The 15,971-nt window shown below is 33.1% G+C and overlaps 1 protein-coding gene across 1 annotated transcript; it reads right to left on the reverse strand.

The window, feature by feature from the left end:
* Positions 1–3,074: 3,074 nt before the first annotated feature.
* Positions 3,075–14,149, reverse strand: LOC108904586 (neuroglian-like). Its single transcript, XM_018707201.1, has 4 exons — positions 14,036–14,149; positions 9,563–9,859; positions 9,028–9,298; positions 3,075–3,656 (listed from the first exon to the last, which is right to left on the reverse strand). The coding sequence occupies exons 1-4, from the start codon at positions 14,091–14,093 to the stop codon at positions 3,134–3,136; spliced, it is 1,149 nt and encodes a 382-aa protein (XP_018562717.1). The 5' UTR covers positions 14,094–14,149; the 3' UTR covers positions 3,075–3,133.
* Positions 14,150–15,971: the final 1,822 nt, after the last annotated feature.

Consider the following 15,971-nt stretch of genomic DNA (forward strand, 5'->3'; position numbering starts at 1 on the left):
ATTTATGAAAACTCTGTAGTTGTTCCCACAATATCAATGGTTAAAAAAAATTTACCGCCTAGTGACAGTGATCCGTTAATAGTAAGTTACTTTGTGTGTAAAGACGTGACATATGCTTTGTAGGTTATATCTCACCAATGGTCGTTAAAGTGGTCTCCTTGTATAGTACATCCGAAGATTTTAGGTCAAACACGCATTTTCGCTTTTCCTCCGACTAGCTAAACGTTTATTAAACGATGCCATGGCGTGTTACTCCTCGCTCTAATAGATCCACTAATTCATTTGATGTGTTTTCACATAATTGTATTCCGAGGTAGTTGGCCAACTTATGATAGTATTTGCGGAATATTTGTATTTTGAATACCCAAAAAGTTTGTTTTGCGCGACTGCTTTTTTCACTTTTATCTCAACTTGTCAGCGAAACTATAATTGAAGCTGAATTTTCGTAACATTGAATAAGTTGCTATTGTTTAACAATTATTATACATATTTGCCATACGTGCCTATCTACACCCAGAAAAGTGTTATCGTATTTTTAATAAAATTCGAAACATCTTTTAATTTATATTTCGTTCTAGCCCGCAAGTGTAGCAGATTTCAATTCGAGTGTAGATCGACTGGAGAGTGCATAGCCATCTACAATGCTTGTGATGGAATACCTCAATGTGCGGATGGTAGTGATGAGGCCCCGGAATTAGGCTGTCCGGATTCAGTCACCACTCCTCTACCTCCTCCAGTTGCCAATAATCCTTCGGTGCCCGTCAGATATGACACCAATGTAAGTAATACCAATTCCAAGTCAAAATAGTTGATAAATTTTACTTTGTTTATTAAAATGCTGTCCTTTTTCAATAGTTCCATTATTCTATGGGTTATCTTTACTGACCATATTCAATTGTTGTTTATTTGATCATTTTAAACCAAAAATCTGTAATGAGGCAAAGGTCTAAAACCAGTGATTTTTTGGAGATTAGGTTTTAAAGTATAAATAAGTGTAACTTGTATTCAAATATTTCTAAGATGTTTGATGTACGTAAACAAAACTTAAGCCAAGAATTTATTTAATTAAAGATGAACCGATTCAATACCAGATGGTCACTTAAATTGTATGGATTTCGACTCCACTCTGAGCATATTGTAAATTCGATATACAATTTGGTGACACGACCTAAACTAAACTGAACTTCTAGCCAAGTACTCCAAACATAATGTAACTTATATACAAAATTCATGCATGCGTGAAATAGTCAACCGACTGATATGAGTAACGTCTAGTAAACAACTAAGTTGAATACTGGGAGAAGGGAGAATGAACTGAGTACAATCCTGTTACGAGCCGCATATCCCGAACTGTATTTATCATTTATCGCACAATTCAATTTCTTTTTCTTAATATTTCTTATCAAATGAAGTCAAACGATACCAGAAATCTATGCAAAAGATCTGTAACTTCACAGACAAGACTCCTAACTGCTGATATTACGTGAAACAACTACTCTATGGACTTTATGCCCCAATTAGCATTTAATTGTACCAACACAGCTAGTATAATAAATAACACAGGCCCACAAACAAAAATCGAAAAGTCTTTTTTTCCAGACTAGGTGACCTTCATGTTTTTGGGGTCGCTGATCACTATCCCGGTGTCCATATGACTCCATCACGTCTAGATCAAGGTCAAATGAAGGTCAAACACATTAACTCGAATGATACAATTTTTTTTATACCGGATTTTGAAAGAGCGGAAAATTTTACATTCGAATACACAAACCGACCTCTGAAAGTCGTTTGCAGATCATCTAGATGATGACCTCTAGAGGTCAAATCCTTCTTTTGATCTCTCGGCTGACATCTTAGCTAGGAATGGGTCTCGAACAAGTTGATCCTTATATTTTTGGGATCGCTGATCACGATCCCGGTTTCCATATGACCCTATCACGTCAAGATCAAGGTCAAATGAAGGTTAAACACATTAACTCGAATGATACAATTTTTTTGATCCCGGAGTCTGAAAGAGCGGAATATTTTACGTCTGAATACGCTTCGACCTGTTGATCGAAACGACCTCTGAAGGTCTTTTGCATAGGTATTAGCTCAATAGTGTTTGTATTTAATTAATTATATTGTCAAGAAGGGACGTTTTAATTAAAATATATTTTTTAATGATTAGTAGTTTTGAAAGTTAAATATAACAACAAGAGCATTAACTCTTGCATTTAAAATTAATTTGTGAAATAATTTTGTTAATTAATCTTTTTTATGTCACCGCGTATAATTACTTTAAATCTAAAGTATAATTATTTTAGATATGTAGGTAACGCTCCAATAACGCGATATCAAAAAGATGAGTTAATAAACATTATTAAACACTGGATAGATTTTGTTACATACTAAAATTCTTTAAATATGAGATTTACTAATGTCTTTGTCTATGTATGTCTATGTTTCTTTAAATATGAGACTTACTAATGTCTATGTCTATTTATGTCTATGTTTCTTGACCTTTTCCTGAGTGACATCTTTGAATTGTCTTGTACAGAGTCCATAACTACAGTACTAGAAGCATCGTTATCATTGCATTATTTTTTACCTTTTTAATATTCTTTATATCACCAGTTGTCGAATTTTATAATTAACTTGCGAACTGCTCTATGAGTTACAGTTACATTTGGATACTTTTCATTAAAAATTTGTATTGCATATCGATATGAAACATTACCGATTCCATAACTTTTCACAAGATAAATTCGTTACTGCAGGGTTAGCATTATTAATAAAAATTATTGGGTGGGTAGTTAATAAAGGATTTTAAAGAATTGATGAGGAAATATCCATGGTAATTCTATGGTATGTAAGCCAGTTAAAAATTGTGTCGTCTTTTTATTTGCAAAATGTGATTATTGTCCTTTTATGACCAAACGTCGTATTTAAGCACTTCTTAAGTTCTCGAACAACTTTGTTAAATATAGTTTTTAACGAAAACAAAAATTAAAGACACTTTGATTAGGGTAAATTTCACATTTTGAAATTTTTTGAACGGTTTTCACAACTTTTACCATTAAAAATCCTATACATTTACTATAATTAAATTGAGGAATATATTACTTATATATAATTGAATACAAAACCAAACCTAGTTCCTCTTAAACATAAACACGATAATCGGTGTCTCCTGGGGCTCGCTCTCCGTCTCAAACTCGCCATCCACAGCAACCAAAATAATCTCGTAATTAATGCAGGCATTGAAATTCTCCAGAATAACATAATCCTCATCCATTTGTGGGGCTGTTTTTACGTACTCCTCATCGTTTTTGGTGCGGTACTTCACGTAGAAGTACTCTCCAGGGTTGTTGTCCACGTCTGGTATCCACTTGATGAGTGTATTCACTAAACAGGACACGTTGGTCTCTAACCATTCATTGGCGTGCGGGCTAGGTGTGACGATTTGACCCTTTTCCTGTTCGTTGAGGATGTAGAAGTCGTCCACCAGGTCTTCTGTCTTGGGTTGTTGGTGAAATGGGCGCTGGTAAGTCTCGAAGCATTTTTCTTTCATGAGGTCCTCTTTATCTGTCACGTTGTAGCCTATCTTGTATTCGAACGTAGACATGGAAGGGGCTTGGGAGGTGTGGGGTTTGAGTTCGACCTCCAGGACTTTGCTGTAAAGAAATAAAGTAATTAATAACAAAATAAAATAAATTTGAAAAATGTAAAGATTATTTCTGGGAAAAATTTTAAAATTAAACTGAAAATTTAAAGTGTAAAAATGTATAATACAAGAAACGGGAGTGTACATTAGCAAAATCGTAAATAAATTAACACATTTATTTTATTTCAACAGTATTAAGCTAATCCAAATATATTCAAAACATTTGTCTAACAATCCTACCAAATGAAGTCGAACAATGTTATTTGATACCAAAAATGTAGTTATGAACAAGATACCTAACCTCATAGATAATATTTTTAACTGAGATATTACAGAAAACAACTACTCTGCGGCCTACATGTCCTGACTAGCTTTGAATTGTACCAGCAACTTCTAGTAAACTGCTAATAATAGTTATCAAAAATAAAAATTAAAAATGATATATCTAATAATGTAATCTTTAAATTAATATACCGAGTAGCTCAAAGTGAGTGGCCTATTAGATTATTTCAGAACCTACTTCGATTTAAATTTTGAAAATTGGCACATTAGGTTTAGGTGTGCTCCTGTCAAATCTAATAATTTGTTCCTGTAATAGTCCAGGCGTTACAGATTTCGAGGAGTTTGTATTTGAAGTCATTTATTTTGTTGTACAGAAAAATCCCAAATATTATACGAATCCGAGTTTGCCTATTCCAAAGAACCATTGCTAAATTCAGGGGAATACAAACATACAAAAAGAACGAACAATAACCCATTTTACGACATATTTTTCCCTGTAACATTGAAAGTAATCCCCTAAATAAAAAAAGTTATTCTTTAATTTTTGTTTATTTGACGATGTTCTATAAAGTTACAACAATTGCGAGTCAAAAAAATTGAATTTTGCATTAACAATGGGCGAAAAATAGTAGAAAATCATATGTATAATGAGCAATTTTTAAAATAAGTAAATATTTTTAAATATTGATGAAACTTTGTTAACAAATAGTAAACCATATGTCAATTCTACCCTAAAAACGATCCATCGCGTGGTTTTCGATTGACAGTATTGTTAATTAAGAAAATTTTAAAAAGTTTATCGCGTACGTGGGTTTAAATTAAGGTTTAAAAAAGGCACACAATTTTTTAGAGATACTTGTTGTCATAATAAACAATGACCGATACTAAAAATACTTATTTTTACACTGTTATAACCATTTAGAATTTTTTTTAAAATAGATGACTTCAAACAGAAACGCCAAAGCCTACTTTTACTCCTCCGCCGCCTGGACTATAACACTTTCGGTTATACCGGAACATATACAGGGTGATTCAGAACTTATCCAAAAAAAAATTCTGGATGTACAGGGGACCCTTACAAATACAATTTTGTAAAGACAAAATCAAAAAGGTCAGTTCGAAATTGATTTAAAAATACACTTCTGCACAGCACTGGAAACTGGTCCACTATAAGACCTGATCTCGCACAATGCGACCGGTATGGCGGCGTGATAAAAACGGACAAAAGCTTTCGCAAGGAAAGAAATATGTAAATAGAATTTTATCGCACCTATTTTATATCGGCAAATTCAAATGCTTTTGCCTTTATTAGTTATTAATAAAATTAATTTGTGTTTTTAAATAATAAAATCATTTGACATACCCGATGCTGCAACAGCAATTGTTCAAAATTTTTTCCACTCACGTGTAAACACATTTGGGTCCGTCTTACTCACTTTCTACGAACTAAAACAAATGATGTCTTGTTGCACCATAACACAAACGCTTCACCATAAATTAAAACGATATCCATCAACTCCGAGTACACGCAAACCGTTTTTGACACTAACTACCCATTTTTGACACCAACTACTAAAAACGTATTATAAAAACCACAGATAACAGGTAAAAATCGCAACGACGATTGCAAAATCCGAATTCAGTATTCGGAGTCGATGAGGCCACGTGGCGAATGATGCTAGAGACTGCAGTTGTCCAGCTATGTAGTGGTTTAATGTGCTATAACTTCAATAATTTTTTTCTCAGAAACTATAACGATTTTACAATTTTTTTTTACAATATTGACTCCATTTCTCATGCCGCATCTATTCCCAAATTTTTTTGGATAAGTTGTGAATCACCATGTATATTTTTGGATTCTACGCTTCATTTTATGGTTTTATGGATTTTCACCAAGTTTCCCTATTTCTAAAATTATCCGTTTTCGAGATATTTAGCTTTTTAGGAAAAAAAATACAAACCAGAACCTACTTTAAAGCCGTGCGCATTCTACAGTTAGACAGATAAAGCAACAATATTTGCAGGAGCAGGAGCTAAATACCTAAGCTGCATAACCATATCTTCCGACATACCGAATATTATATAGGGTGGTGATAATTACATACATTTGGTCCACTGGAAACCATCTAAACTTGATTTTTTGTAGTGGAACACTGTATATTTTTTCAAATTTGGATGTGTCATTTTATTCTCTTTCCATAGGAAAAAGTCGTAGGGGTCATGTCCGGAAAAAAAGGTGGTTGCGACACCACAACGGTGTTGTGTTTCACCAACAACTGTCGCTCGCGAAACACATACTAAACGTGGCTTCTGCCTAAAATTGACAGGTACATCACTGACAGTGTTACCAATTCACAAAAAAAAAGAATCAACGTGATAGACAAGATACAATACGCGCAACTTGCAAATTCCTTTTATTTTTTGATCAAACCTCGTATAATACTAGTTGGGATATGTAGCCCCTATAGAATAGTTGTTTCCTACATTATCATCAGTTAAGAATCTTTACTGTGATGTTAGATGTCTTTTTGATATCAAAGACCTCATATAGGATAGGATTTTTAAGAACATTTATTGATTTATTTTAATACCTTGAAAATAGACTATAAACCTAATAATAAAATATATTTTTTTATTGTTCATATAAGAACGAAGTATTACAGAAAAATTATAGGGAATTTTTACCTAATATCTTTGCTCTAGCCTGCATTATCTTACGTCATAAATTAAAATAAATGTTTTAATATATAAATCGTTATTCATCCTGTAAGTCTTTTTTTAAATAAAAAAAAAATGCTAATACTAAAAGGCATACCTCAAGGCTCAATAATAGAGATACTACGATACATTGCCTAAACCTACTATCTATTTATAATTTATCGCTGATAATAAATTAAGTACGTCGATGACAGTACAATAATTTTCGTCTCTCCTAGGTAATTCTAATAGTATGCAAATATTATGAATAATAGTGTACAAACAGAAACAGATCAGATGATAAAATCTTCACCGAAAAATCCCCCAATTGGTAAATATATTTTTTTATTTCTTGGAATAAAGATTTACTCACGCCTGGATCGGAAATTTCGTGCAGAAATGTTTTTCACCTCTAAGAAAATGCTCACTTTAACAAGTTTATTTATTTATGAATATTTATATTTATTATTAATAACTAATTCATTATTTAAAAACTACCAGGAACAAAATACATGCTCTAGAAGGAATAGAGATATGCTAATCTTTGTCTTATATAGATTCATAGAAACATACCTTACTCTATAATAAAAGCATTTAATAAATTATACAACTGAAATCAATTTTAATAGAAAAAGCCTTTAGATAAATATTTCACTGATAATTATTTTTAATGTGTTTTTACTATTACTTAGTTAATATTATTTTATTGCGATTTTTTTATAGTATTGTTTATACTCCTTTTTAATATTCTCTTTGTATCAATGTCACCGGCATACACAAAAAAAGTTATCTGTGCCTTTAATTTGACCCAATAGACAGATTTCTGTTGGACATTAAAGACAGAAACGAATCAGAATAGACAGAACAGAAAGAGAAATCTGCTGCATAGCTCATTTGAAGAGAAAATAATTCGATACAAGAGAAAAAAGTGTAAAAGCAACATCAAAGAAAGCCTGGTTCCAATCAGACGAATTTATTTGGAAGTAATTCATATCCATGATATTTATTCAAGATTTTCTGGGATTCACGATTTCCATTTTTTTTCTTATATTTTCCTATTTTTGCAAAATTTTTGGGTACTGAGGCTCAACAGACTAGATTCAAATTCGACTCGACAAAATTTATGAGAAGAACATTTGATCCAATTTAGAAAACCTCTTACTAAATTTTCTCTCTCATTATTGTGATTTTTGCCATTTTCAGCAGTTTTTTTGCGTTTTTCTGCAAAATCTGTGGGGGGAAACAGCTAATAGACTTCAACTCGAATTCAGCGTATCAAAATACACAAAAAACACACTTGATTAAGGTCAGAAAAAAATATTTCCAATTTTATTTGCGCCCACTAATGATTTTTTGCGATGTTTCGCTATTTTTGCTAACTTTCCACAATTATTTTGCGATTTTTGCAAAATCTGTGGGGATGCAGCTTAAAAGACTTCAGATTTGGATTCAAGACACCAAAATGCATAAGAAACCCATTTGATCAAGTTCAGAACAAATTTTTTCGATTTTTTTTGCGCTCACTAACTTGATTTTCGGCGATGTTTCACAATTTCTTACAAATTAGTCAAAATGGAATTCAGATTCGCATTCAGCACTTCAAAGTACATAAAGCCTATTGGGTCAAATCAAAGATAGAGATTTTTTTGTGTGCCGGTGTTTTTTTATGTTTTACTGTTTACTGTTGTAATCTTTAAATGGTCATTCTTTCTAGTCACATTCTCAGAATGGTATGACAAGTGCCACAATTACCACATTAATCTGTCAGTTCTAAATTCGATAAATCAACAAAATCTATGAAAAGTTGAAATTATTTCAACCATTTTCGGAATTCGCCATCTGCTTGGTGTAAAAACTGACACAATATAAAAAAATTTCTAGGAGTATTTAAATAACAAACATTTATATAAACTGTTTGGTTTATTATTACCTGTGGACTGTTCCTTTAAAATTCGTGACAAACTCCGTATAAAGCTTGTGGCAACAAAAAACGATTTAAGACATTTTTATTTCTTTACTAATTTAAGACCCATATATAATTCAGATTACATTTTTTCGTCTGATGTCGGTCGTTCGTCCAAATAGCCCCTTATCGCGGTCATTTGTTTCAACGGCCATCTTGGCGGTCTAATTAGCACTAAAAACTTGTTAACACCACTTTTTCAACATCGAAGAAGCAATAAATCGAGATAAACCCGTGACGCGATCGTAAATGGTTCTTGGAATCCATTTAAGAGATTCGACAGGTGTATCGATTCGTGTACTTAACTGGGAATGTTTGCTACATACGGAGTGTGAAAGAAAATAAGACCATACTTTAGTTCAAACTGTTACTGTGTAATTTTGGAGGTGAATGATTTGAATAAGTTTATTGCAGAAATATCCCACTCCTGACGACTTACTGATCGCTCTCTCCGGCACAATTGACGGCGCCAATTTGGACGAAATATTTCAATTCCTCCTTCAATCCAGTCAGTTTAGCCTGGAGGTTGTCTCCACCCGACACGAAATATTTAATGGTTGTTTTTTCGTTGACCATAGCGCCGTTCATCTCGCTGCAGTAAATATTATAGCCCAACAGGACGCCATTGGGTTGAGAAGGCTTTTTCCATTGGAGCAGGACAGAATTAGACCCGAGTTGGCGGTATTCGAATGGAGAAGGCATGTTGGGTTCTGGAAAAAGATTAACTGAGCTGAAAATATATCTTCAGTGAAACAGTATTTGTGATAAACACTAAATACTTTGTATAGCGCATACATAAATGTTTACAAGCCACGTGACAGCCGATCTTAGGCAACCAACATTACACGGCAGGTACTTTCAACTAAAAATCCCTAAATCTTACCCTCGCCAGTATTAATGATTCGTTTACAATGAACAAGGTCATGTGAGCTATAATCATTTACGATTGCTCTGCACCAAAGCTTATCAGTTACCTGTTTGGGGAGCGTCAAAGCTGATGGCGTTGCTTCTCGGTCCAACAAATTTGTCGTTTCGAACGGCGACTGTTATGAAGTTTTTCGAGTACGGAAAAAACTGAACAGCCGTTCTGGTGATCTCTGGTGGTATGGCGTAGACTTGGCTTAGGGCGTGGTTCCAAACTCTGGCCAAATAGCCCCTGAAGGTGCCTCGAACTGTGGTAGGATCGACAGGGTCCCAAGTGATAATAACATCTCTGTCGTCGAAATCTATCAGAGTTAGGTTATCTGGTTTTTCTAGTGGAATGAGGTCTTCTACAAGTAGAAATGATAGATAGTGATATATCGCCCCTTCCTCCATATAAATTATTCACATTAGTTTTTTTTTTCAATTTCTTTACATTTTACGATAAAAACAAATATTTTAAAAATGTATACAACTGTAACAATATCGACAATTTATATTCAGGGTGAATCATAAATTGACTGAACATGTTTGGGGTTATCCTTAAATTAAAGCGAGAAAAAGAATCCTGCAAAAACATCGTTTTCCAGATGCAGGGTGTTAAAGTTTTTGAAAAATATCACATCTCGAAAAAAGTTTGACGTAAATTTATAAAACTTGGACTAGAGAAATAACTAAAGATAAAAATTCATTGAATTTGGATATAATTAAAAATATCAAGTAATCGCGAAGATGCTGGGAGATACCAACAATAGGAGGGACCGCCTAGCCGGGTGTCTTGACCGATGGATTTCGATCGGCCGAGGTAAACACCACGGACGCAGGCTGAAACTTGGATGGGTGACCTAAGGCAGGCTCGGGGACGTGGCTGTGGCAACCTACCAGAGACCTGGGTCGCTTCCGCCTGCGTGTAGTCCCCGATAAAATGGTAATGAGAATAGAGCAATAAATCTCTGTAACTCAAGACCATTGCTATCATACATAAAAATTGTACGAGACTTTGCCACCAAGCCACCCGTATAGTAATAGGACGGTTTGAAGAAAAGTACTCGAGTAGTGAAGGGGGGTGTACAAGGGGCCTAATAAGGCCTAAGTGCCGCGGTGGAAAAGCAATTTTCCACCACCCCCCCGACATACATACATACATACCAACAATAGGAATTCCAGAATGTCGATGCTATAGTAAATAATTCGTGTTAAATTTTGAATGAAATTAGTATTTTAACATAACGTTATGTACAAACAGATATCGATGCGCAGTTTGTATTCTACTCAGTGTCGGTTCTTGACTTATATACCAGGGAAGGCGGAAAAATTTAGGTACAAAGTATCGGTAAAAAATTAAATATAGTTGGGCAGTTTTATTTTAAGTACTATTGAAATATAGCGAAAAACATATAAGTAATTTTTTATAGTGATGTTCATTCTTCTGCTTTTGTCCGAAATAAACTTTTCAATTACTTTTCCATTAAAGTTTGGTATTTCTCGCATCATTGATTTTGCAATAGATAGCATTACTGTTAGTCTGTCTTTACAATCAATTTAAACTTTTACAATCTTTGAAAAAACACACAAGAAGCAATACGTAAGTAACAAAATTTTACACCACATCTGAAAAAAATACGTTTAATAAGAAAAAAAGCCGTGAATAGCTACTATTTGGTTACGCTCGGACTAAACAGAACCCAAAGTGCATAGTAAATACTCTCTACTCCCTCACTGCTGCGCGTCGGTAACCATGACCACCACTGTGAACACTTTACTTATGTAGAAGCGAGGAACGCGGTACGCGGAACCCACGTGTTCAGAAATTGACTTAAATTGACTACACATTACAAATTTAACATTTCCTTTTCAATGTGTTTCATTTCTGCTTTTTCTGATGGTGGTGTTTTCAGGGTTTTACAGTACCGCGCAGCATTAACTGTTTTCCACTGGGGCAAAAAGTCAATGAGGAGTATCCCTATATAGTCCCAAAACACATTTGCCATGATTTAGAACATTCGTTCTGCCAGCTATTTATTCACGACACCACTTGTACACGTTAGTACGATTTATCACACCATCACCATAAACAGTTTTGATTTTGTTAAAAATCTGGAACGGCGCCTTTGTTTTTGTAGGAAGAAACCGGTTTATGTTTCTCACCTCGCAGCTGGCGGGATTCGGAATAGCGGCACTCACTTCAACACGCCACTACAACAACAGTTCTCAACTGACTGAAACAAATGAGCATGCGTTCTGTTCCCAATATCTTGACCTTTAATCCAGTGTTGCCAACTTTGTCGAGAACAAAAACCAGAGAGCATCGGAGTCTCAGTACTCTTACTTTGTGGATATGCCTCGCATATAAGATTTATTTAACTAACAAATAATTAAGTGAACATTATTCAACGAATAATGTTGATATTTCAACACTCGTTTTAACAAAAAATCGTGTTGATTTTGAGTGAAAATTTACTAATTTTTTGCGCTGTTTTTCAGTTTTTCAAGAAAATCTCGTTATTAGACATATTCTATTTCGCAGAATTTATTACAGAATTATTCATACATGGATGATACTATGCACAGCACTTAACATAACTCTTAACTTAAGGCATACAAAGGACTAAAAGCCACATATATGACAAAGGACTTCTACTGCGCATATCTTCAAGGTCAGGTTTATTTTTTTCTTTAAATTTTAAACAAAGCTGTGGTAAAATGTATCTTGTAAATATTTTCATCGTTATTTCTAGGTTTCTCGATGAGTGCTCAAAATTCAAACAAATTTCGATCTAATTTTTCTCAGGATATTCATACAAATACATCTGACATGCTCTTTCACAGTTGCGGTTACAGGTATAATAAATTCCTATTATATTATGCTTATCTTCATTTTCAACATTTGCCATTTTGAACATTTACTGTTCTTTTTTAAAATATAATATTTATTTTGGAATATTGGCTGTTCATATGCATTTTTAAGAATTAATTTGTCTTAATAAAATTAAAATTGTAGTAATGTTTTAATTTTGACGGAACAACTTATCGAATGATGTATGACTAGGTGATGCAGATTAAACTCTAATGCCTACTGTTTTATTGTAACGTGTGATGGTAATAGTTAAATAACTAGGTGGATTTCGTAGGATTTAACGACACTTAGAGTGTACGATAATTCAAGAAACAGAAATCTAAAAAAAAATATATTTTGGAACAAATACATTGAGGATGAATTTCTAGAGACAAAACGTCTGAATCTGGTCCAAGCTGAGGCAGTACAGTATTTGCAAAAAATGTAATAAAATTTCCAGGGTTGTATTAAAAAAAAGTTGATGATGGTCCTGGAGAGACGAAACGTTACATATAAAAATTGATTATGCCATTCGATAGAGAGCAAAAAGTGGACACGAGAAAGTGTTCTTCTTTTTTCAATATCACTTCAAACAAGGCTGAAATTAAACAAAATTAGATTTCCAAAATTTCGTTTTTTTTTAAGATATTTCGAAAACTACTCATGTTAGCCTTGATTTTTTAGAGGCATAATGTTGGTCCCCTGATTATGCAACTTTGCCCTCATTTAAGCTAGTTAAGCTAGTTCGTATCTCTTACCGTTTCCGAAATCCCTGTAGTGAGAAGCGAATTTATAACAGCCTGTATACACCTAGATAACTATTACTTTCTACTACAAACACAGAGATAAATAGGTATCATTAAATTTTGTGGCAACAAAAATTTATATTTTCTTGCAGTTATATGAAAATACATTTTATATTTGCGAAAGTTTTATAGGAGACATATTTTTCGAAAAATAACGTCGATTCTTCTTTTTATACGTATATTACTGAATTATTCAGCTTAAGGTCAATCGTGTTTTGATTTAATACCGTGGGTTGAGTCATTTTAATGATGTGTTATGCAAATAAATTGCCTTGCGGCCTTGGAATCTCAAAGAATTACACGGGTAACCATTGTAATTATTAATAGAGCTGAGATTTAAAAATTAAAGTTTTAAAAATAAATTATTTCTTCAATTATTGTCGATGAATATTTCACCAATGAACATGGCGTCGCAGTGACTGAAATTGAGATTAAGATATATTTGTTGACGAAATTCTTATGTTTTTGGAAAAGAAATATAAAGAACTCGCTATAGACAAATTTTTCTATCAAGTATCAAATTTTCAATTATTATTTTCAGGGAAGATATAGTTTCTTAGGTACCTCTTTTACTTTCAAAATTCAAGTACTATCTCTGGAATTCTTCAGGGTTCTAATCTTGGACTGCACTTATTTTTACCTATTATTAACGATGTCTTCAGCTAATTGTAACAAACTTGGTGAGGTGCAAATAACTTCCATAAATAAAAGAATCGAGAATCAAACTTATATATATATTATAAATATCTAAAGAGATATTGAAAATAACTTTTTTTTCTGAAAATTATAATTTTAACAAACTGGCATTAAAATGTCATTTTTTCTTAAATTTAGAATTAATTAATAAGACAATATTTTGGAAAACAACAACGAAATAAACTTACTCAGAGAGGAGTGCCCTAGACAGAACAAAACACAAAATACTGCACACCGAATCCACATTCTTGCCGCAATCAACGAAACGCGCAAATAAGTGACAATCCTACCGCAAAGCTCACCAGCTCCAGTTTATCTCATAATTAGCAATTTCCTACTTCGTCGGAGTTTTTATTATTTAATTTGGAAATAGTCAAGATGATGTGTACGCCTCCCAGTGGGAGGATGCAGGATGCAGTCACGCATTCTATTTTTTAGAATTTATTTAGTCAGATAAGATCTGTCTTGTCTTGGTGGATGACGATTGTGAGAATTGGCGAAGGCGCTGGTGTTCAGCCGGAAATGGAAACGCGCACCAAATGAAATCGTAATTGGGGTTGTTTCGATTTCCATTTAAAAATTAAGAAAGTAGAATCCATCTAAAGATAAAATAAAAGTATCTGAGTCTTGACTTATTTTTGGTAGCAGCGGTGTAAGGGAGATATGTGCCGGGTGATTTTCTATAATGTCCACCCACCTTGTTTATTTGGGGAAGTAAAATTTTATAAAAAATGTGAGCCTGTAGGATTTTTTCTGTACTTTTTGCACAGGTATTTAAAAATAGATCAAACATATACAGGGTAAATCAAAAAGTATACTTTTTTTAAATGGGACATCCTATATATGAATTAATTTATTGATTCTTCGTTTAATTCTAAGCATTTTCATACAGGCTCTCACGTAACGGCAGATGGACCATCGGTACTTTCTGACCCTGTATATAACAAATCATATTAGCAAATAAAAATTAATAAAAAACTAACTGTGTACTTAACTTTACTTCCGATAGGTTGTCTAGATTTTCGTGGGCAGTAAAAAAAGTGAAAAAAAACACGTAAATTTACCACTCACTATTTGCAATTTGCCAACTTAGCACCACTTCTTTTGAATTACTTCTTTGATATTATCATTATCTACATACCCTTTCCCGTTATAAAAATGTCTATAATAATTTTTTTAACTATTAAGGTTTTATGATCTAATTCGACTTCAACTTTTCCCCCCTTTTTTATATTACAATTTATTGATCATTAGTCATCTCCAATGTTTCAGAAATACTTATTAACGAACGGAAGAATGAGACTTCAATAGAAAAAAAAAACGGTTAAATTTGGTGCTGATATAAAAGATATTTTTAAAAAATCAATAAGTCAATTTCAAGCTGCTATATCGTAAAGAGTCGGAATGTGTCAGTCGAATTAAGAAATGCCCTGTACAGCTAATGAAAATTTTTGGGTTATACTTATTTAGAAAAAAAAATTACCTAGACTAATTCGATTCTCCTAAATTCCTAAAATACAATGGTATTATTTCTTTTTTTACATAGTCCGAGCAGGAAAACCACTTGTTCCAGGAGTAATCCGAGAACAAATTACTCGCACACTGCGAAAAATTATTATACAGAGTTATTCAAAATTCAGTATCCATCCTGTATATCGAAAACTAAGCATATGTGGACCCACGTTTATAGGAAAGAAAGTCTTATTGTGACCTCAAAAATAGGCCCTTAAATTCTTTGTGCTGAATTTTAAATCACCCTGTATAACTTTATTAAATTTGATATATAAATATACCGCATGTGAGAATACAGTTGTTTTCTTTGTTTTTTTACAAGGTTTCCTAAATCCAGTTTGTAACTGTTATAGTGTGAAGTCACTTATACGATTGCAATTATAAGAATACGATGTAGAACATGGTGAACATCTTTAGTGAAAATTATTAGAATAATAGCTCAGTCTTTACCTTATGTTACCTTACCTTATAACAGTAACAATAATAATAAATTTATTTACCAAAAGAGTACAGAGAATACAAAGTTTCAAATATATGTAGTAAGTTTTTTATTTTTCATTTAATTGGATCCATATTTAACATATCGGTGATCTTCTAGTAGCTAAATCAAGT

The sequence above is a fragment of the Anoplophora glabripennis genome, unplaced genomic scaffold (assembly GCF_000390285.2).
Source record: "Anoplophora glabripennis isolate ALB-LARVAE unplaced genomic scaffold, Agla_2.0 scaffold131, whole genome shotgun sequence".
Taxonomy (NCBI): domain Eukaryota; kingdom Metazoa; phylum Arthropoda; class Insecta; order Coleoptera; family Cerambycidae; genus Anoplophora; species Anoplophora glabripennis.